Raw genomic sequence first — 22,803 nt, 5'->3', positions numbered from 1 at the left:
CTCTCATCATACACATCTTCTGTCTATTAGGGAAAAGCAGGGACACTTATTCTTTATTTAGATATCCCAAGTACCTAAGATGGAGCCTTGCACATAGCAAGCACTTAATACTGGCTGAATTTCAGAAATGATTGCTGACAGTAAATAACGAAGTATTGCTGGACTCTGCCACTACTCAAAGGCAATAGGAAGCAACTAACTGCATACCACCGCCATCAAAAACAAAAAACAAAGGCACTACATTTTAAGCTAAATATTGACAAGTTAGAGTGCATCCAGAGAAGGGTGATAGGCAGGTCCTTAAGGTGACCAGACCCCCAAGCCATAGAGGCCTGATGGACATAATTGGTGATATTTAGTATGGAGAAGAAAAATCTTAGGGATAACAGGATAACTGTTCTCAAATATATGAAAAGCTATCATGTGGCACACAGATGACTTAGTTTGTTAAGCGCCCTCATGGGTGGATTTTGGCTGAATGTAAAGGGAATTTCCTAAGAATTAGTACTGTTCAAAAGTATAATTACTGGGCTCAGAAGGTAATGGTTCCCCACTTTCTGGAAGTCTTTAAGCAAAGGCTGAATGGCCACTTGTCAGAAACACTGAAGAAGGAATTCCTGTTTAGATACTGGATAGAAGAACCAAATTCTGAGGTTCCCTCCCAATTCAGAGTTTATGATAATATGAACTTTCTGGGCACTAGAGGGCACCATACATTCAGGAAGCAGATCAACAGAGCAGAGTAGAATTTCTACAAGGAAGAGGATCCTCAGGAAAATCTGAGGGTATAGGGATGGTTTTACGAAATGGCTTTCCTCTTCAAATGTTTTCAGCCTAAAATAGGGGCTCTTCCTGAGAAGTTTAGGATGAAGGTGGCACAAGGTGCATATGTCACTGTGCATGGGACATGGGAAGTTACTGATGTCTTTGAGAGTGACACAAAAGAATAAAGTTTGAGAATAACTGCAGAAGAGGACTCCCTAAATTATGGGGCAAATCATAGGACTTGAAGTTGGAAGGGCCCAAAGAAATCACTTGGCACAGATGAGGGAGTGGAGGTCCATGCCCCAGGGTGCTTTGTTTCTATTCTCCACATCTTTCTACTACATCATGCTGGCATCCTCCAAGTTTGGTCTTTTTTATTCTTGAGAGGAGCTGCTGAGAAAGAAGGAAAGGAGTCTGCCTCACTTCCCTGTATGTGTCCAGGTCAGAGCTGAGCTTCAAAGTCCCAGCCAAGGGAGGTTAGAATAGGTGAGAGCCTTGTTTTTTCACTGTGGGAGGAGCTGGTTGGAGCTTTGGTGCTGGGCTCTGCGATGGTATTTTTGGCTCTTTTTGAGTAGGATTGTTGCCCTACTTCTCCTTCTTTTCTGTGGCTTCTGCATTAAGAGAATTTGGACTGAAATTTGACTGAGTTGCATTTTTATTTAGTTCTATGACTATTGGTTTTCTCACTTCGTTGTTTACCTGCTAAATTAAATGTTAATTAGGGTCTCTCAGAGTTTGTGCTTACCAATTCCCTGCCACACAGTATACTTAGGAGGAGACATTAGATAAGTCAAAAGAAGTTAGCAGAGTCTGTTTGATTCCAGCTATTCGTTGCAGGGCTCTGGAATAAAGGTGCACAGGTCCTCTTGGGATTGTTCTTGACTGACCCTGTTTCCTCCTCTCTCATACTCAACCTGAATTATATTGATTTATATATCTGCCTCATCTCCCTTCTACCTCATCCAGTAGAGCAGTAGCATCTTTCCTCTCTTTCTGCACAGGACGAGTCCTTCACCCTTGCTGCTTTCACTGCCTCACAGCTTACTGACTTCTCATCCTCTTGCAATAGAACTCCCATCCTCCTTAACATTTTAGGCTGCTCTCTGCAAAGCCACCAGGGTCACTGATTGCCAAGCCCACTGGCCTCATCTTAGTTCTCATCCTTTTGAAATCTGTAATGTTTGACACTTCTAATATGTATCACCAGAACCATGCACAATTTCTAGCACATAGTAGTCATTTTCTTTCCAGTTAGGACAAAACAGACATGTTGCTGCTAGTTACTATATCATTCAAGAGTTGGCAATTTTGGAAGTTAGCTGAACAAGCTGTTTTATTAATATGATTTTCTGATGTTTTCTTCTAGGCTGTGGCCTTCTGCTTCAGTTGCTAAGTGCCAGAAACAGGGTCTATCTCCTGGCACAATTTAAATGATTGATTCATTAATTGACCACCCCTCCTCCTTTCTCTGTATTTTTTTCCTCCCTTTTTTCTTGTGACACTACTTACTTCTGCTTCACCTCATTTCTCTGATTATTCCTATTTCACTGTTAATTCCTTTTCCTTTATGAATCCTTTCCATGTGCCCTTCAGACCATCCCTCAGACTTCTCACTAATACACTCTCCTAGTGCTCTCATTCCTTGTTAAACCTCAATCACATGCAAATATCTACCACCCAATTTTCCCCTAAACTTCAGGTATATACTTCCAACTGCATAATAGACATATCCAAACAAACATCACCGCCATGCCTCAAAATCAAGAAGTTTAAAATGTATCATTTTCTTTCCTTCTAAAACCAGTTCCCTTTCCTAATTTTCTTATTTTTGTTGATGATATCACCATTCTCCTAGGCATTGGACTTGAAATCCCAGTATTATCTTTGACTTTGACTTTTTTCTAACCTTTCACAAACACCTGGATATTAAATTCTGTGAAATCTATTACAGCATTATTAACTTCATCCCCTCCCCTTCCTATTTGTCACACTATCAACAACTAATTCAGGACCTTACTGGCATTCCTGCCTCTTACCTATAATATCTTTTATATATTATAATCGTTAACTTGAATTACATTTATTTATATATCTGCCTCATTTCTCTTCTACTTCACCCAAAAGAGTAGAAGAATCTTGAAGAAAAGAACTGCCTTTTTATCACTGTATTCCAAAATCTAATATAATGCTTAATAAACAGTAAGTATTTAAAGTTTGCTGAATTGAATATGTTCAATTGAATGGGCATAAGTTTTTTTAAACTGTTACTTCCATCTTAGAATATATACTGGGTATTGGTTCTAGGGTAGAAGAACAGTAAGGGCTAGGCAACTGGGGTTAAGTGACTCGTCTAGGGTCACACAGTTGGGAAGTATCTGAGGTCATATCTGAACCCAGGACCTTCCATCTCTAGGTTTGGTTCTCAATCCACTGAGTCACTTAGCTGCCCCCTGGGCATAAGTTTTTGCTTTTTAAAAAATAAATGTTCTGGGGGCAGCTGGGTAGCTCAGTGGAGTGAGAGTCAGGCCTAGAGACGGGAGGTCCTAGGTTCAAACCCAGCTGTGTGACCCTGGGCAAGTCACTTGACCCCCATTGCCCACCCTTACCACACTTCCACCTATAAGCCAATACACAGAAGTTAAGGGCTTAAAAATAAATAAATAAATGTTCTGAGGATAAGGACAATCTCCATATTAGATCTGAACTCGAACTTCTAAGAAAATCCTGGACCTGCTACCTGGATCTACTCTCCCAAAAAGTTTAGGAGATCTTATTCATACCAGTGTGACTTTCTTTGCAGGCAGTTCTCTTTTTTACTTCACCCTATTCCCAAGCCAAAGCTTCAAGAATTACTGATGTCTTAGTCATTTTCTTTCCAGTTAGGACAAAACAGACATATTGCTACTAGTACCTGAAAATGTAGCTATTATATCATTCAAGAGTTGGCAATTTTGGAAGTTAGCTGAACAAGCTGTTTTATTAATATGATTTTCTGATGTTTTCTTCTAGGCTGTGGACTTCTGCTTCAGTTGCTAAGTGCCAGAAACAGGGTCTATCTTCTGGTAATAACCCTTCACACTAAAGTTGGTCATCTCAACTTTACAAAGCTGTGCTCACTAATAGATTCAATTAAAGCCATGGAGAGACTGTACCAGTTGGTTTTTACTACTTGAACTATGGAATCCAATTGGAAGGGGCCCTGGAAGTCATTTAATACAAACCCTATATGAAGCATTAATCCACTTGAAGTGGTAAGGATAGCTAGAAGGATACAAAAAGAGCCACATTTTATTATCCTCTTGCCCTCTTTTCCTCCCCGTGGCTTTGCTCATACTCACCAGTGGTTCTAACTCTTTGGTGTCTATCAGGTTAAACTCTTTCACAAAATAGTAGAAATGCTTATAGCAGGTGTTGACATGAGCCTCAGAGCCCATCTGAGTGATTCGGTCAAAGTGATGGATGTAAACATGAACAAAAACTCTGAAAAGCCTGGACAGGATCTTCTTTACCACTTGTAGAAAGGTCTTGGGGAATGGAGTACCTAAAAGAATGAGAAGAATTATTTATTTATTTGTTGTTGTTTTTTTAAAAACCTTTACCTTCTGTATTAGAATTAATACTATATATTGGCTCTAAGGCAAAAGAGTGGTAAAGGCTAGGCAATAGGGGTTAAGTGATTTGTTCAGGGTCAAACACAGATAGTCTGAGATCACATTTGAACCCAGGACCTCCTGTCTCTAGGCCTGGCTCTCAATCCACCTGCCCACAAGGATTATATTTTTTTTTAAAATCTTTATCTAAAGCTTTGTAGCAACCTGTGCTATCAAAGAAGATGTAAACATGGTTTTATTCTGCACAATGATATAGTCTGGACTTGTGTCCTGGATAACAACAGCAAGAGTGAAAGCCTACTTACTAGTCTCTGCTAAACCGATGACCCAAATCCACTAGACAACTGGCAAGATAATACATTTCAATATTCTAATTTTTAAAATGTTAAAATTATATAAAGGTTTTCATTTTAATCAAAATAGTCCAGTAGGTTTAGTGTTGTTTTTCATTTTGGTAGTTTTTCCTTTAGGAAAAACTTGAGGAGTTAATCATTGGGACCAGGCTAACTACTATAGTTCCTGTGGCAATGTGGTGAAATGGAAGGTATGAGGGACTTAGGAAATGAGAAGAGATTCAAATCCTGCCTGCATCTGTAATTTACTGGCTGAGGGACAACGTTTCCTCATCTACAAAATGGGGATAATCATGGCCCTATTATACTCACAGAGTTGTGAGGAAGGCACTTTGTAAAACTTAATAAAGTACCAAAAAAAGTTAGCTATTGTTATTTAAAAAATTTTTCTAGTTTCCATCTGACTGTGATCCCATATCTCTGCACCACTGTCCTCACTTGGGGTCATGGATAAATATAATAGGATAAGGCTTCAGGCCAAAATGGCTGTCTGAATGGGAGGCAGACCATCCAGCCCTCACAAACCTAAACCAGAAAAATAGACCCAAATAATGATTAAGAAATCCAATGAGAAATTGCATTGAATGATGACTTCTACCAAGGAACACCACAAGATATCAGCCTGAGGGCTTAGGGAAGTGGGGCCAAGGAAGAAGTCAGTAAAGCTAGGGCTAGAAGCAAACAAACACAGTATCCCAGTATGACAAGTGGCTCACCAGACTGAGCTGTAGCCTAAAGGGCTCCATGTCTAGGTAGCAGGAGAGAAGAAAGCCTCAGGGTTGGCCCTGAGTATTCACATCAAGATTCTCTGTGCTGTTGGGCATTCCAGAAAAATACCAGGAATGTCATAACCAAAATCCAGGGCAATTACTGTAAAAGCATCCAGAAAGAAACAGTTCAAGTACTAAGGAATGACAGTCAGCATCACCTAAGACCTGATAGCCTCTACTTTAAATAAGAGGAAATCTTGCAATTCTGTCATTCCAAAAGTCAAAAAATATAGGATTATAAGTGAAATAACTTATCTTGCAAAACTGAATATAATTCTACAGAGGAAAATAGACCTTTAATGGAATGGAGAAATTTCAAGGAGGAACTTTGAAATACAAGAGCATGAGTCAAGAGGAACCCAAAAAGGTAAACTTATTTGAACAATGGAAGGAGCTGTCTATTGATGTAATGCTGACAATCTAGAGGGAAGAAGAAACAAACATCCCTTGAGAACCTTACTGTCTTCAAAAGAATTGAGGGAGTTCAATAAGAAAAGGTCCTGGAGTGGACTGATTCTGTTGTGAGTGTTTGAAGAGGGGAAAGAGAAGGGTAAAAGGAAGACTATATTGGGGGGGGGGGGGCTGGGTAGCTCAGTGGATTGAGAGCTAGGCCTAGAGATAGGAGGTCCTGGAGTCAAATCTGACCTCAGACATTTCCCAGCTGTGTGACCCTGGGCAAGTCACTTGACCCCCATTGCCTAGCTCTTACCACTCTTCTGCCTTGGAACCAATACACAGTGTTGATTCCAAGATGGAAGGTATGTGGTAAAAAAAAAAAAAAAAAAAAAAAAAAAAAAGAAGACTATATTAGTGTAGGAAGGAAGAAGAAGGGGTGGAACTTGCTTATTTTAAGGTGTGTGAGATTATAAAAAACCATGGTGGGGATCAGCTGAACTTTATCTGAAACAGATAAAGGAGGAAAAGAATATGTACTTATTAAGTGTCTGCTATCTGCCAGACCCAGTGGTTGACCCACTGTAATGCTAAGCTGCAGAAGACACACATATACATGCTTATACAAGGAATTTGGTGCAGAAATATAGTTGATGCTTAATTTTTCAGATTCCTTATTTGTGAACTTGTCAACCTGATAAAATATATTTGTAACCCTCCAGATCAGTACTCACTGCACTTTCACATGTGCAGACATGGGTACTTTTCCCCAATGTTCTCTGCCTTCTTGTTTCAGTGCTCATACTGATAACAATCCTTTTCAAGGGCTAGTGCTCTGATTTTCACATCTTTTAGTTTTTTTGTTGGTAATTTCGCTTTTTAAATGGCCCTCAAGTATAGTGCTGAAGTGCTGTTGGGTGCTCCTAAGTGAAAGGCTATGATGTGTCACAGAGAAAATACATGTTAGATAAGCTTTGTTCAATCATGAGTTAACAGTGTTGTTGGCCATGAGTGCAATGTTAATGAATCAAAAATATGGTACATCCAGAAAAGGGAAGAGACAATTTGCCAGTCTGTATGATGCTACTCCAGAAAGTGCTAAAATAAATGTTTGACTAGGGACTTAATCCTGTATTTCCCCTAGCAGTATTGGTTCAGTATTTGCTAATTCAGTGCTTGCCATTGGCATGGGCATTGTACCCCCAAAACCATAGAAGTGTTTCAGGCAAACTAAAAGCAGGGAAATTCCTTTGCTCCCTTACATTTTTGTGCCACCTAACCTAAAACATCGGATAACTCAGATAAGATCCTGAGAGGATTATCCTCCTTGGATAGTCTTTTAGTTTTGAGATGGAGAGAGAGAGAGAGAGAGAGAGAGAGAGAGAGAGAGAGAGAGAAAGAAAGAGAGAGAGAGAGAGAGAGAGAGAGAGAGAGAGAGAGAGAGAGAGAGAGAGATACACCTCCAGGCTATGTCTTGATACCATCAGGTTGTATCTAAAATATCTACCTGTCATGTCCCCTAAACTATGAGGGTACCCCCTATGTCTTCAGGCAGACCCTGGTCAGATGACCAACCCCCCACCATGCCTCATTGCATACTACTCTAAAGTCCCGTCGTTTTCACTGTTGTAAAGAGTATAAAGACCCCAGAAATCATGTTACCTTGGGAACAGTTTTCCATCCATGCTATTCCACCTAGGAGGCAGTCTTCCACCTATGCTGTCCTCCTGGCCAAATTCAACATTACCTTCTAAATGAATACATTTCTCTTTTTATTTTTAAGCTAAGTTTCAGAGTCTCGCATCCTTGCAAAAGGTACCCTTCCTGAACCCCAGGGGTTCACCTCAAGCTCCCCACAATACCATGACTTTATGGAACATAACTACTGTGAATGACGAGAATTGACTATATAAGAGAGAATAAAGGAATATTGAGGGAGGCTTAAGAAAAAGAATAATACCAGGAAGGAAATAGTTGAAAGTGAAACAAACTTCTAGACTGAAGGGAATTTGAAAAAGGAGGGGAAAAGCAAAGCCCTAGAATCTAATGTGGTGCTTTAGATTGGCCTTTTCTAACTGGGGATGGTTGAACAAGTTGCAGTCTATGAATCTAATCAAATATTGTTGTGCTGTAAGAAATACTGTCAGTATAAACTGAGGCAGAGTAAAGTGAGAACCTGGAGAATAATTCACATAAAGAGAGCAACAATGTGAAGAAAAACAACTTTGAAAGTAAAACCTCTGATCAGTACAATGACCAACTATGTCTCCAAAGGATCCATAATGATCTATTTTAATCACCTCCAGAGAGATAATGGGTAGATGTGGCCATTGTGTGGATTAATTCTCCTTGACTCTGCTTATTTGTTAAAAGGGTTTTTCTTCTACTTTTTCTTGTTTTTTAAATTGGGGGGAAAGGAGTTAGCAATAGTGTTATCAAAAAGAAAAGAGAGGGATATTGAAACTTTTTTTTTCAAGTGAACAGAGAAAAACAGGATCCAGACTTTAGAAGGAAACATATAGAAATGACAATCTTGAAAGTAATGTGTAGGGTGGCTCAGTGAATTGAAATGGGCGTTCTTGCCCCTCAACCCCCATTGCCTGCAGCCCTTACAATCCTTCAACCAATATGCAGTATTGATTCTAAGATTGATAAAGGTTTAAAAAAATAGTAATATGCAGAATTTTATATATTGTGATAATTAGATTAAGTCTACACTGCCCATCTTTAGATTTAATCACCAAAGGTAAGAACACCTCTAATTCTGGGAAGTCCGTAACCCACATGTGCTAGAGTGGGTGACAAATCAGAATCAACTGACTGCCCCCTAGGCAGTACTATGAGAATTGTCTATTGTGATTGGACATGCAAATTAGGAGGGAGGTACAGGAAGTGACACATAAGTGACCCCTTTAAAAAGAGGGAGTTGAATGAGTGAGAGGTTTTTGGTGAAGAGCACTGCTAATGAAGGAGCTTCTTCTGGTTCATGGAGTAGTGTTGGAACGCTGAGACCCTGGTGAGACTGCTTTAAATTTCTTTGAATTCCACATGGTGAGTTTAAAAGACTGACTGAATCTTCCTGAACTTCTCTTAAGAAATTTCTTTTAGTAGACTCTGTGAATGAAGTTTGTTCCATTCACCTCCTAGCCTCTGGCCCTCTAACTCTCGCCTGAGGGTTAATTAGATCTACTTGGATTAATTAGAGGATCATAGTAAATTACCTACTGGGTTAGATTCTTATTTCCTTATTTCCTCTCTCTCTTCTTAATTGTAAATAAAAGTCAATTTTGACTTGAGATTATTCTTAATTGAGGATTGATAATAGTTCAGTCTTCTGGCGACCATCTTTTAATATACTGAACCCATAAAATCCTTTTTTCTGGGGGCAGCTGGGTAGCTCAGTGGAGTAAGAGTCAGGCCTAGAGACAGGAGGTCCTGGGTTCAAATCCGGCCTCAGCCACTTCCCAGCTGTGTGACCCTGGGCAAGTCACTTGACCCCCATTGCCCACCCTTACCAATCTTCCACCTATGAGACAATACACCAAAGTACAAGGGTTTAAAAAACAAAACAAACAAAAAAAAATCCTTTTTCCCCCCTTACAATATATATATATACACAAATTACATACACATGTATACACACATGCATAAATGTATATACAGTATATTTATATGTAGTAAGCTATACACATATAGACATATACTACTATGCATATGTACATATTATTAGCTTTTTTCCTGCTTTTCTTAAACTCAGGCTCTACCTCCCCCATTTCCTCTCTATTTATACATTCATACCACCAACTGAAACTCTCAGGAACATTACTGCTGAAATCCAGAGCTTTCAGGTCAAAGAAAAAAAATACTAATGTCAGTAAGAAAGAATTCAAGTACTGAGTCACAGTCAGGATCACACATGATTTAGAAGTCACTACCATAAAGGGGTGGAGAATCCAAAATATGATATTTTAGAAGACAAAGGCTATTATAGGCTTATAGCCAAGAATAACTTACCCAGCAAAACTTATCTTTAATGAAATCAAAGCCTTCCAAACATTCCTGGTGAAAAGACTAGGGCTGCATATAAACTTTGAAATGCAAACATAGGAGTCAAGAGAAACACAAAAGTAAACATGAACAAATAATCAAAAGTGCCTTTTTTTTTAAACCCTAATTTTCCATCTTGGAATCAACACTGTGTATTGGTTCTAAGGCAGAAGAACAGTAAGGACTAAGCAATGGGGATTAAGTGACTTGCCCAGGGTCACATAGCTAGGAAATGTCTTTGGCCACATTTGAACCTAGGACTTCCCATTTCTAGGCCTGGCTCTCAATCCACTGAGCTACTCAGCTGCCCCCCCAAAGTGCCTTTTAAACAAAATAAATAGTTTACATTCTAATATACAGAGCTGATATATATGTCTTCTCAGAATCTATCATTATCAGAGGTTATAAAGGGAGTCTAAGGCAAAGTGTTTGGAGTGGTTCTGTTATATCTCTATGATCTTAAAAGAAGAATGGAAAATGAGGGGAATCTGACACTTTAACTTTATTCTTAACTGAAATGATCAAAGGAGATAAAAACACGCTGTTAGCCCTGGGGAATCTCTGGGCCCCTACTCTCTTCTGACCAGCAGTTTTTCACTGCCCCCAAGAAGACTTCCATATACCTCAGCAATTTCTAACCACCCATGTTCCCAGACAAAGAAAATCACTAGAACATTTCTGCAACATTCCCCTCCTGCAATTTGACTGTTCTGTGTATCCAGACTATGAGTCCTCCTGATGTTTCCCCTGACTATGACCTATAAGAATCCCTTTTTCCCCTTCCATCCCCAGGCATCCCTGCATGAAAAGTTGTCCAAATTACAATTCTTTGACATTGAATAAAAGCCTCACTTTATGGATCATCTCGTTGGTCTGATTTTTGTACAAGCTGAACCCTCTCCTCCCCCCACCCCCACCCCGAGTCAGATACAGAAACAAATTTTCCTCAGCAGTTAAACAAGAGGAAAAGGAGAGAAGGGAGAAGGAGGATTTAGAGGGAGGGTAGATTGTGGGAGGATTAGTACTAAGCAAAATTAGTTACTACTAAGAATGTATAAAAATATTGATAGATCTTTTTGAGATAGTAAAGAATAGGAATCAGAGGGAGTACCCATCAACTGGGGAATGGCTAAACAAAATATAAATGTGCTGGAATACTATTATGCTATAAGAAATGATGAAGAAGAAGATGTCAGAAAAACATGGAGAGACCTGTATGAACTGATGCAGTGAAGTGAAAATAGGACCAGGAGAACAATTTACACAGTGATGACAATATTGTAAAGACAAACAACTCTGAAAGACTTAGGAACTGATTATTATAACAACCAACCATGATTACATAGGACTTAATGAAACGTTACCTACTGAAAGAGGTAAAAGATTCAGAATACATAATGTGCCCTTTTTTTGGAGGGGGTGGCCAATGAGGACATTTGTTTTGCTTGAGTAAAAACGTTTGTAACAGGAATTTTGGCATTTTTCTTTCTCATCTAGGGGAGACAGGATTGTGGTGAGGCAGTTTTACTGATTGAAAAAATTTAATAAAAAAACAAACAAAAAAAAATGGCAAACAGTATGAAATGGAGATTCACAGCTGGCAGAGAGAATCTTCTTTGTGCATTCTGCTATATGGAAATATTTGGAAACTTATCTTTTTTGGTATTTAACTTCAGAATAAAAAAGTTAAAAAACAAACAAATAAGATAATGATCTTCTGAAAACTATATACATTTTTTGTTGTCCTAGAATTTAACTGTATCATCCTGATTGAAATAAGCAAGTTACCACCTGGGCTTTAACAAAAATTTTGTTAAACAAATATTTTCAATGAACCAGAAGAAACTGTAATGTAATTTAGCCAGTTTACAGATCTAGAAGCACAGTTTCTTAAAAGATTACTACATATTTGCAGCATTCAACCTCTTACTGTCTTTTAGTTTAGTTCAGTATCTCAATAATATCAATGACAGTGGCAATCTTAGATAACAGTGCACTTAGAGACAAAGAGCCATGGAAGAGGCACCAGGAATAAGTTCTAGGCTGGTTCTGCCACTAACATGACCATGAGCAAGTCCCTGCCCTCCTCTGAGCCCCCTCAGCTTCCTCCTCTGTAAAATGAGGATATCAGACTAAATTTCCTTCCTAATCCAACATTTTAGTTCATGCAAGATCTGTTCCTTCATATTTCTTAAAGCACTTTCATGCACATTATTTCTTTTGATCTTCGGTTTATATATCACTTGTTAACTTACAAAAAGCATTTTTCACACAAGTTATCGCATTTAATCCTCCCAACAACTCTAGGAAACAGGCAAGATAGAATCATAGATTTAGAAATGAAAAAGTCCTTGGCTATCACCTACGTGGAGCACCTCCATTTTGTAAAATGGAAGCCCAAAGAGTTTAGGTAACTGAAAAGGTCATATGGGGAATAAATAGCAGAGTCAGAGTTGGACTCAGATCTTCTGATTCTTAACAAACTCATCTACCTCTTTTTATTACTTTCAATTTAGAGTTATCAGCTCCATTTCCAACTGAAGAAACTGAGGCACTAAGCAGTGAAGCATCTTGCCAAAGGTCACACAACAAGGTGGTAGTGATGCTGCCAGTTTTGTTTGCAGCCTTGGCACTGAACAGAATTTAGAGAAAAACCCAGAGAAGCTACCAAAAGGTAATAAAGAACACTTGAGGATAAGTGGAAGGAACAGGTATCATTTAACTTGAATAAGCTGAGGGGTCAATTTGAACAAATCCTATAAAGGACAGTGCCAACACAAAACGCTCTCCATAGCCACCCAGAACAGAATAAGAAAAAATATGTCTAAACAGCTTTATGAAGGATTTAGATTATAGAGAGGAAGAATTTCTTGGCTAGAAGAGTTGTTGAATATTGGAATAGGTTACCAAAGAGGCTGTGGAAAATCTTTCTCTGGAGATATTTTATTTAGATATAAATTTTCATCAGTTAGGATCTATTTAAAATAGGCTAGTTTGAAATGGACTAGATGATTTATAAAGTTCTTTTCCAGTTCTTTAATTCACTGGTAAAGAAAACATTATTGGGGAGATTACATTTTAAAAAAAATCTGAATGGCAAAATATATAGTTTGCTAATCCAATCCAATGAGCATTTTATTTATTTAGTCTATGTGCAAGGTATAAGGAATACAAAGAAAAAACTTGCCCTCAATGAGCTCACATGCTATTTGGAAGAAACATTGTTAACCAATAAGAAAACTGAATATAAACACACACACACACACACACACACACACACACACACACACGCGCGCGCGCAAAATAACTAGGGGAAAGACAATATTAACAAGTAGAGAAACAGGAAAGGTTCTCATAGGAAGTAGAAATTAAACTGAATCTTGAAGGGAGGAACCAGGGTTTCTACAAGGAAGAGGGAATGAATTCAAGGTATGAAGGCAGTTTGCATAAAAGAATGGAGAAAGAAAATGGAGGGTGTGTGTATGGAATAGTAATTTGGCTAGAAGCAAAGTAAGAAAGAGTGAAATCGATTTGGAAAGACATGTTGGAGCCAGACTGTGAAGGGCTTATGGCCAAACAAAAGTTTGTATTTTATCTTGGAAGAAAAAGAGCACACTAAAGTTTCTTCTACACAGGAGTGACATGGCCTAAACTTTATCAATTCATTAAAGCCTATTTATCAGGATTAGGGCAAACCTATTTCTCATTCCTACTTGCTCCAGATTTAGAAGAATGAAATTACCATTAAAGCCAGTCATACACTTTTCAGCTACTCTTCTGGCAGATATGCAAGGAGTTAAATTCCCTCATCACATTATTATGTCTCTGTGCCAAATGTGTGTTCTATCACCTTTAGGCAGAAGAAGGGAACATTAAACTGTAGTCCAATGATCCCCTTTATTGTATACCATTAAAGTAACCAGAAAGAAGAAACTTCAATACCTATTAGTGCAATTTCTACTTCTGGAGAGCTCTCATTATTACCAATTTTATTCCTGTATCGAGTCTAAATGTGTTCCTAATCAGGATTCTTGGCATTCTTTTTTTAAACCTTTGCTTTCTGTCTTAGTAACAACTCCAAGACAGCAGAGAAAGGGCTAGGAAATTGGAGTTAAATGACTTGTCTAGGATCTTTTGGCTAGGAAGTGTCTGAGGTCATATTTGAATCTACATCCTCTTAACTTCAGACACTCTACCCACTCTGCTGCCTCAAATTCTTGGCATTCAAAAAGGTACTTACACCCTATTTGGAAGACATTGTTACCAATAAGCAAACAGAATAAATACATATACATATAGAAAATATACAAAGTAACTGGGAAGAGGGGAGGAGAAAGGCAATACTAACAACTAGAGGAAATAGGAAAGGGCTATCATAGGAAGTAAAAGTTAAATTTATTTGTAGTGATTCTAGAGCTTGACATGACCAGAGAAGACTATGGATAGGCTAAATAATGCAAACTTAAAGGACAATAAGAAATTTTCTTTTTCATGGGGAATTTTTGATTATTTTAAACTTGCTACAGCCGTGTTTTGTTAATATGTTACTGTCATTCTCATTTTTCTCATCTTCCCAATCCAGTCCAAGAAGGCTTTTATACTATTCTATTTGTCTAGGCCAGAGAAAAGGTTGGCATGGGTTAATGAGTGTCTAAATGTGGTGCTCCAAAGTGAATACAATAGTCCATCTATGGTCTGACCAGGGTAAAGTACAGAGGAACTAACTTTATAGGTCATCCAGTCCAACTTACCTGAACATCCTATCTAACACTTGAACACCCAGACTTTTCCTGAAGAGTTCCCTTAAGAGGTAATCTACTACTCCAGACCCCAGGCAGCTCATTCTGCCTTGGATAGCTCTCATAGTTAGGAAGTTTTTCCTCATATTAAGCCTTATTTTACTTCTTTTTAACCCATTGTCCAAATTCTGCCTCATCTAACTTCTCTACTGCTTTCTTCTGTACATGTGGTCCATACTGTATCCCACATATCTTTCTGTTTTTCCTCAGCTGATCCTTACCCAAATGTTCCTGTTTCTCTAATCAGGTTCTTAAGTTACCTCATGAGTATAACTTGATATATAATGCTACTTCCCTTTTTAATCTCTTCTTTTTTCCCTATAAATATCCCTCCAAAGCCATCCTCCAGTCATGACTCCCACTCTACCAACTTTCAGTAATTCATATAAAGTCAAAATTCTCTTTTTGGGAACTCTAGCTTCCTGTTAGCCATACATTGCACATTTTGTATTTAGGAATATGAAGCCATAAGGATCATTTTTGGCTCTCCTTGGATATCATCTCCTATAAACAACTGTTCTTCCCTATATCTACTCTTTCTATGTTGTACTTGCTGATCCTGAAGGGAAGGAGTTTGGGATATGATACAATCACAGACAGAAGGTTACTTGGAACATATACAATGAATATAAAGACCATAAAACTAAAATACCACCCCTGTAATTTATTTGATTCTAAGATAAGGGTAAAGGTTAAAAAAAGAAAAAAGAATACCTTTGAAATCCTGAAGGAAGAATACCTCTAATGACATATAGTGGTACATAAGAGACAAAAACCCAAGACAAGAGTAAGCAATAAAACTTAAGGCTTTAGTGACAAGGAACAGAATAGATAAAATGGGTAGTAAATGGAAGTGTGTATTAAAAAGTTATCTAAAATCTAGAGACCCTTTAAGTCAAGGCAAAAGGTCAGCAATCCTTGAAAATCCACAAGGCAAGAAGAAAGGATGAATATGCAATTACCCTCAACAACAGGTTCCTAAAACTAGAAAGAGTAAATAAAAAGTGAAGTAATGAAACTGAAAATAAAAAGCTAGGAAACTAGAAATAGTCAATATGATCACAAATGGAGTTAAAGTGGGCCCCTTGAAGAGACTCCAGGAAGTCATTCTGATGGAGGTCTTTTTACTTATAAATTTCATCTGCCTACCAGCAACTGAAAAATTATTTGTTACCAGGTTCTGGATTATTTTAAATCAGTTCAGCATTTGTTAATAAAATTAATATGGTTCATTTATTTTATTTTGTTTTTTAAAAAAAATTTTAACCCTTAACTTCCATGTATTGGCTCCTTGGTGGAAGAGTGGTAAGGGTAGGCAATGGGGGTCAAGTGACTTGCCCAGGGTCACACACCTGGGAAGTGTCTGAGGCCAGATTTGAACCTAGGACATCCCGTCTCTAGGGCCAACTCTCAATCCACTGAGCTACCCAGCTGACCCTGGTTCATTTATTTTAAATGGTAAGTATGCTTTTCTTTCCATGAAAGAAGTCTGGGATTGATTAATATATATCATTGGGGAACATGTTTAAATTAATGTTCTCATTTTGATAAAGTGAGTAAGAAAGTTAAGGAAAGGTTCGGGCTGTACCTTTCTTACCCGAAAGAGATATGAGAGGATTCAGCCTTCATAAAAACAAAAGTAATATAAAAGCAGAAAATCTCCAACTCAAAAAGAAAATAATAGAGGAAAATGGAGGAAAGTTAAAAAATAAACACATATATGAAGGGGAAAACAATAATAAAGAAATTTTAAGAGAAAAATATGCCCCAAACCATGAAAATAATAAAAATAATAAAATAATAAAATAATGACCACAGCAATGCAAATGGAAAGAAAACAAAATAAAATAATACAAACGGAATGCCCTGAAATCATGATGATTACAAAAGAGAAATAGGAGAAAGATCTTCCAGTGCTTCTTTGAGAAGGTGGAGAAATACAATTGTGGAACTGTATAAAATGTGAGATTTTTCCAATATGTTGGTTAGTTTTTGCTGAATTTTTTTCCCTCTTTTATTCACTGTTATAAGGGGGGGGGATACAGTAGGAAATAGTTACTATAAAAAAACAAAAGATGTTGATACAAACCTATTTTTAAAAAGTAAATATATGTACCTAAGAATACTTGTTATTAACATTTATATAACACCTACTACATGCCAGAATTGTGCTAGGTGCTTTTACAACTACAGCAGTTGGTCTGGCGCATCCTCAGAATAATGTTTTTAAAGGCATAAAATAAAATACACAAAATTATAAAGGAAGCTATCATGAAGTGCAGTTAAAGTAGTTAACTTAAAAAAATTATAAAGGTGATTCCAAAAACTTAAAACCCTTGAGACTTCTAAAAAGTAAAGATCTAACATAATTTGTCACAGCATGGACTACTATTGGTCACAGCAAATAAGAAGTCAACAGAACAGAAGGGAGACAAAATATGTATTGTAGGAGAAGAACAACAACAAGGAAAACTACTGTTCAAATACCAGAGTCCAGACCTGAGCATCTGTTACCACCATCACCATGCTGGTATAACTGTTCTGCCACTATGACCACTTAACTCTTTTGACATATAACTGAACAAAATCATAACACATAAAATGTGAGTGGACACTTAATCTTTTACAGATGAGAAAGCTAAGACCCAGAGGGAAAAATTCAAGGTCACTCTTCAAGAACAAAGACTCTAGGGCTTTTGCTAATGTACCATGCCATAACAAGAAATCTTTAACCACTGGTAAATCTCACTCAAGGAAGCTAGCAAGGGTCTTTTTGGTAATGAATCTATTTTTTATTTCCCTAAAATGAAAAAAGTAAAAATAGGAATCTTGGAGTGAAAGGAAAAGAAGATTTGGCTTAGCCCTCCTGCCATACTTTACATTTTATTTTAAGTTACTGATTTGATGGGGAAATGGGGGGTAGGAAAGGATAGTTGGGATGATGTTAGCAGCTGCTAAGTGGGTATAACCTCACACTACCTGAAATTTCTGTGACTTGTCAGAAATGGGTCATGTTAAAGGTGACTAGTCCCAAACTGACCTGGTTACTTTAACAAAGAATCAGCTGGACCTCTGCACCACAAGCATATTAAGAAAAGAACACAGAGACAACCAGAAATCAGAATTTCTCTGTCCTCCAAAGTATTCCTTTTCGTTTTCCCCTGCTACAACTCTGCTCTGGTTCCAGGAACTTCATGAAGTGAAGTATCTACATGTCCTTTCCAATTTCTCTAAGAGAAGGTTCAGTTTCTGTAGCAGCAGGGTCCTGAAATGAACTGCCTCACAATAGTCACAGACTCAAGTCTCAACACCTCAGGTAACACAGCATTTACAGACTTCAAAATAATTGCCTCAGGCAAACAGAGCTGTCAAAGCCAGCAGGAGTGGCAAATGGAAAGGAGAAGGTTGGAAGTAGCAAAAGTTTCTTTTCCTTGTTTCTTATTTCTCAGATAGGAGCCCCATGACCATAACTCACCAACATTGGTAGGGAAGATGTCTTCATTGTTGATCTGAACCTCAATCCAGTCCATCAAAAGGTTCATATACTTGGGTGCAGAGAGAGCAGTTGGTTTCCGGTATTTTTGCTCATCCTGCCATCGATACTCATACTTGGGGCCTCCAGACATTATTGGACATGACTGTTCGGTGCAGTTATCACTGATGGTTCCATAAATGAGGTTGATTCGATTGAAGAAATCTACCACATGGACAGCCACCCAGTCATTTAGTTCCTCATCAGAAGGCAACTGAACTGCTAATTTCAGATCTAGCCCTGCATTCAGGGAGGCTTGGGCCTTTTTGTGAAGCTCAAATCTCTGCGTGCCTGGTTCAAATTTGCGCTTGGGCCGAAAGGTTTTGTCCTTGTTGAAAACCTGCTTTAAGAAGGGGTTGGACATCTTCCCCTCTTCTGCTATGGTTTTGTCCTCTCCTTATAATTCTTCAAAGAAAAAGCACAATGCCTGTTGACTTGAAAGAGGGCCTTTAAAATTCACTGGAAGATTTGGTCCTTTTCTGAGATCTGTAATATAAAATTAAATAATTAGTATGTGTTAGAAGTTAGGGATCTCTCCTTTGGCATTAATTCTCCACTGCCAAAGCAGAAGTTGGCTGAACTTCCACAATGAGGAGTGTTGCCAGTTTTGAATTTTTGAGAAATTTCAAATCCATACAAAATGGTACAAGTTTCCTGGTTCCCTAGAGACACACATTAATGTTCTGCAGAAAACAGCAGATTTAAACTGTGGTCATAAGGGAAAACACAGGTCCTTAAAGTTTGACCTTAATTTATTTTCTTTTCAAAGACATTCCAAGGTCAAACATGGAGAAATTTATCTTGCTTATCCATGGCACTAATTTCATTTCCACAAAAGATAGAATTGAAAGTTGGAAGGGACCTCAGCAGTCATCTAGTCCAACTAATATAGAGAAGGAATCCCAACTATAACATACTTGACAATAGGTCATCTCTGCTTAAAGACTTCCTAGGAGGGGAAACTCATCTCTTGTCAAAGCAGCCCATTTTACTTTGACAGAAATGTTAGGAATTTTCTCACATTAAGCCTAAATTTGCTCCTTGATAACTTCCATTCTAGGACCAAATAAAACAAGCCTAGTCCCTTCTTCACATAACAGTCCTTTGAATATGTGAACACAGCTCTCATGTACCCTCTCAGTCTTTCCAAACCTCTTACATCATCCTGGTTACCTTCTCCAGATGGGCAGTCTATCAGTTGTCCTTCTTAAACCATGGGAACTGAACACATTGCTCCTGAGGAGATCCAAAGAAGGAAGATTACAGTGGTGCTATCACTACCCTATTTGTGGAAGCTATGCCTCATTTAATGCAGTCCAAGTTCACATGATCACTTCTGGCTACTATATTACACTGTTAACTCTATATTGGCTTTACAGTCTATTAAGACATTTCTTTTTCAGAACTGTCTCTCCATATCTCCTCCATTTTATACTAGTGTAGTTAACATGTACCCAGGACAAGTGCATATATATTTATCCCTTTTAAGATAGCTCTATAGCTGATGATAGCTAAAGAATGGCAAATGTGACATCAAACATAGCAACAAGGTCCAACTCAGTAAGTGTAATTATTAATAATTATCACTATAATCAAGTTTAAGGTTTAAAATCTAGCAAATAGTCAGAAGAAAATGAGCTTCCTTCAAACCTAAGTGTACATTATTAGTAGGTGTATAACAAACAACATGATTTTGAAAAAGAAACAAGCTGCAAAGGGAGATAGCTGGTATCTATATTTCTCTGATTTCAATGTATGGTTAGTGGAAGATAAGCCATAACTCCACCACATCCTGTACCCAAAAGCCCTTAATTATCTTTACCCCGGAAGCACAGAAAATGGCATAAAACAAGCCTCAGAGACTTTCCTGGGTCTAAGCAGCTCTTTATGGTTTAAAAACTCACTTTAATATAGAGTAGTTATCAAATTGGTTCTCTTGAGCATAGAAGAAAGAGATGTGAAAGAGGGATTAGCTGATTGACTCCTAGAGGACCTTCCCTTTAAGAAAATGCAGGCTAAAGTTCTACCAAAACCCTTCAAAGTCTGGAGTCAGAAAGGAGGAATGCCAGGTTATAAGGTTTGTACTCAGTAAATTTATTTATTCATTTAATAAATAGTTAAATGTTTACTATAAACACAGTGATGTGAGAGATATAAGACATAATATTGGCCCTTAAGGCACTTACATTCTAGTTGGGAAGCAAGATATACAAAGGTGAACTAGTGAATAATAAATGATTAGAAAGCATTGATAATAAAGGATTCAGATTTTTTTGGGGGGTGGGGAAAGAGTGATTCAGGGAAGGCTTCTGTTGGATAGGATTCAGGTGGAAAGGAAAAGGTTAAAACATTCCAGTTAAGGGAAATGGTGTTAAGCAACAGGACTGATGTCGAAATGCCTAACTGTATTCTGGGTTCAAGTAAAGAGACAAGTCTATGGTGAAGAAGAGATTTTTGTAATGAAGTAATGAAAAATAGGGGAACAAATGTAGACTGGTACAAAACTGCAGATGGCCCTACTCAATCCCTAAATGGGGATTCTGGACTTTATCTTGTAAGCAATGGGAACCAATAAAACTTTCTTTTTTTTAAAACCCTTATCCTTCTGTCTTTTTGATTGATACTAAGAGCAGTAAGAGCTAGCCAGTTAGGGTTAATAAGTGTCTTCCCCTAGGGTCATACAGCTAGGAAGTGTCTGAGGCCAGATTTGAACCCAGATCTTCCAGGTCTGGTGATCTATTCACTGTGTTACCTAGCTGCCTCCAGTAAAACTTTAACAGCAACACCTCATTCCATTACTTCTCAAATTCCTGTGTTTGCCTTGTTAATAGATCCCTAACCAGGAGTGAAATAACAGAGAATGTCTTTTACCAGGACATGTTTAAAGTCTGAGACCCTAAACAGAGGACAAGCTTTTCCATCAACTGTTCCTCTCCATCAACAACTGTATTTTCTCTCCTCACCTGTTGGCTGTTTTCTGTCACTAAGCTCCACTTAATACTACTCTGATGCCTAATCATAATGTGGAGACAATATTGGATTCAATAGATCACAGAACTTAGAACCAGAATGAATGTTAGAAACAACTAGATGACCCAGGAGATAAAGTACAGGGCCAGGAATCAGGAAAACCCAAGTTAAATTTCAACTTCAGACACTGTGTGACCCTGCATAATTCACTTTAACTTCTTTCTATCTCATTTTATTCACACTTTTCCCATTACTTTCCTCAGTCCAGACAATCAATACAACATTAAATCAAATCTTGATTTGTAGTGTTTCTGGATTTTGCTGAAAATTTAATAACTGGCTCACTTGTTGGAGCTGGTTCCAGGATACTCCTGCTTTTCAGATAACAGTAAATACATACTCTTTAGAATATAAAAGGTCATGAATTGTTCCATTATCTTAACTTCAAGTGAGAAAGGCCATTCATTTCCTTGCCATCCCAGGAAGATGAAGACATAACCTGTAGGGGAGCTAGGAGACCCAGGGGATAGAGTTTTGGGCTGAGAATGAGGAAGATTTGGCCTCAGACACTTACTAGATGTAGGACTCTGGACAAGTCACTTAACTTTTGTCTGCCTTAATTTCCCCAACTGTAAAAAGCTGCAATTGTAATAGTAATGTAATTGCAATGTTGATAATTGTAAAGTGCTTAAACTAAGGCTTTCCTGAATTTCAGGGTCCGACACAGTGTGTGATTTACAAGTAGACCTTGTTTCCTTCCTTTAAATTCACCTAATTCAACCCTTTCCTCTTACAGATGAAGAAAATGAGATAAAAAGAGGGCAAGAGATCTAGTACTCTCATGCAGGAGTTAAGACCTTTATGTTTTTGGCAGTGTGGTGTAGCTTATGGATCCCCTCTGAGAATAATAGTTGGGAAGGCATAAAAAGAAAACACACAGTATTATTCAGGAAACTACTTATATTGAAACACATTACCAAAATATTTAAAAAACAAGTTCACAGGTCCCAGGTTAAGAAACCACAGTACTCACAGTAGACTTGTGATTTTGATGCGGGGATCCACTAATGAAGTAGACTGAAACTCATCCCTACCTGCCCATCCTGTGAATCTTGGGCATAATTTCCTGTAAATTCATCTGAGAGTGTGTGTGTGACAGAGTGCCACCTAATGTGCTAAGTACCTTAATCTTGTGCACCTGACTGACATGATTGTGGATACCAATGGAGGCTTTAGTAGTCCTGACATAATTCTTATAGAATAAGGCTACTTTCTTCTGTATTTATCCTCAGTTATTTGTTCATATATTTCAAAAATCTGAGTTTGTTCATAAGTTTATTATGTATCCAGATCAGTCTCCTTGGGGCACTTTTGTTTTTCTAGCTAGCTGGTTGGGAGTCAGAACACCTGAATTCAAATCCTGCAACAGATACTTGGACAAGTAATGATAATTTAAAAAATTACTAACAAATATATTTCATTTTATTTTCACAAGCATCTGAAAATAGATTTGAATTCAAGCCTTTCTGACTATGTTCTATACACCGTACAAATGACTGCCTA

At 37.9% G+C, this 22,803-nt stretch overlaps 1 protein-coding gene across 1 annotated transcript in view; it reads right to left on the bottom strand.

The window, feature by feature from the left end:
* Nucleotides 1-22,803, bottom strand: part of MOB3A (MOB kinase activator 3A) — a 46,108-nt gene that overhangs the window by 1,315 nt on the left and 21,990 nt on the right. The window contains exons 2-3 of the mRNA XM_044658614.1: nucleotides 18,214-18,756; nucleotides 4,104-4,306 (exon numbers count right to left, since the gene is read on the bottom strand). Coding sequence (XP_044514549.1) covers nucleotides 4,104-4,306; nucleotides 18,214-18,634 — 624 coding nt within the window. The 5' untranslated portion in view covers nucleotides 18,635-18,756. The remainder of the gene's footprint in view (nucleotides 1-4,103; nucleotides 4,307-18,213; nucleotides 18,757-22,803) is intronic.

The sequence above is a fragment of the Gracilinanus agilis genome, chromosome 1 (genome assembly GCF_016433145.1).
Source record: "Gracilinanus agilis isolate LMUSP501 chromosome 1, AgileGrace, whole genome shotgun sequence".
NCBI classification, from domain to species: domain Eukaryota; kingdom Metazoa; phylum Chordata; class Mammalia; order Didelphimorphia; family Didelphidae; genus Gracilinanus; species Gracilinanus agilis.
The sequence above is the reverse complement of the archived record's forward strand: the minus strand, read 5'-3'. Positions and strand labels throughout refer to the sequence as shown.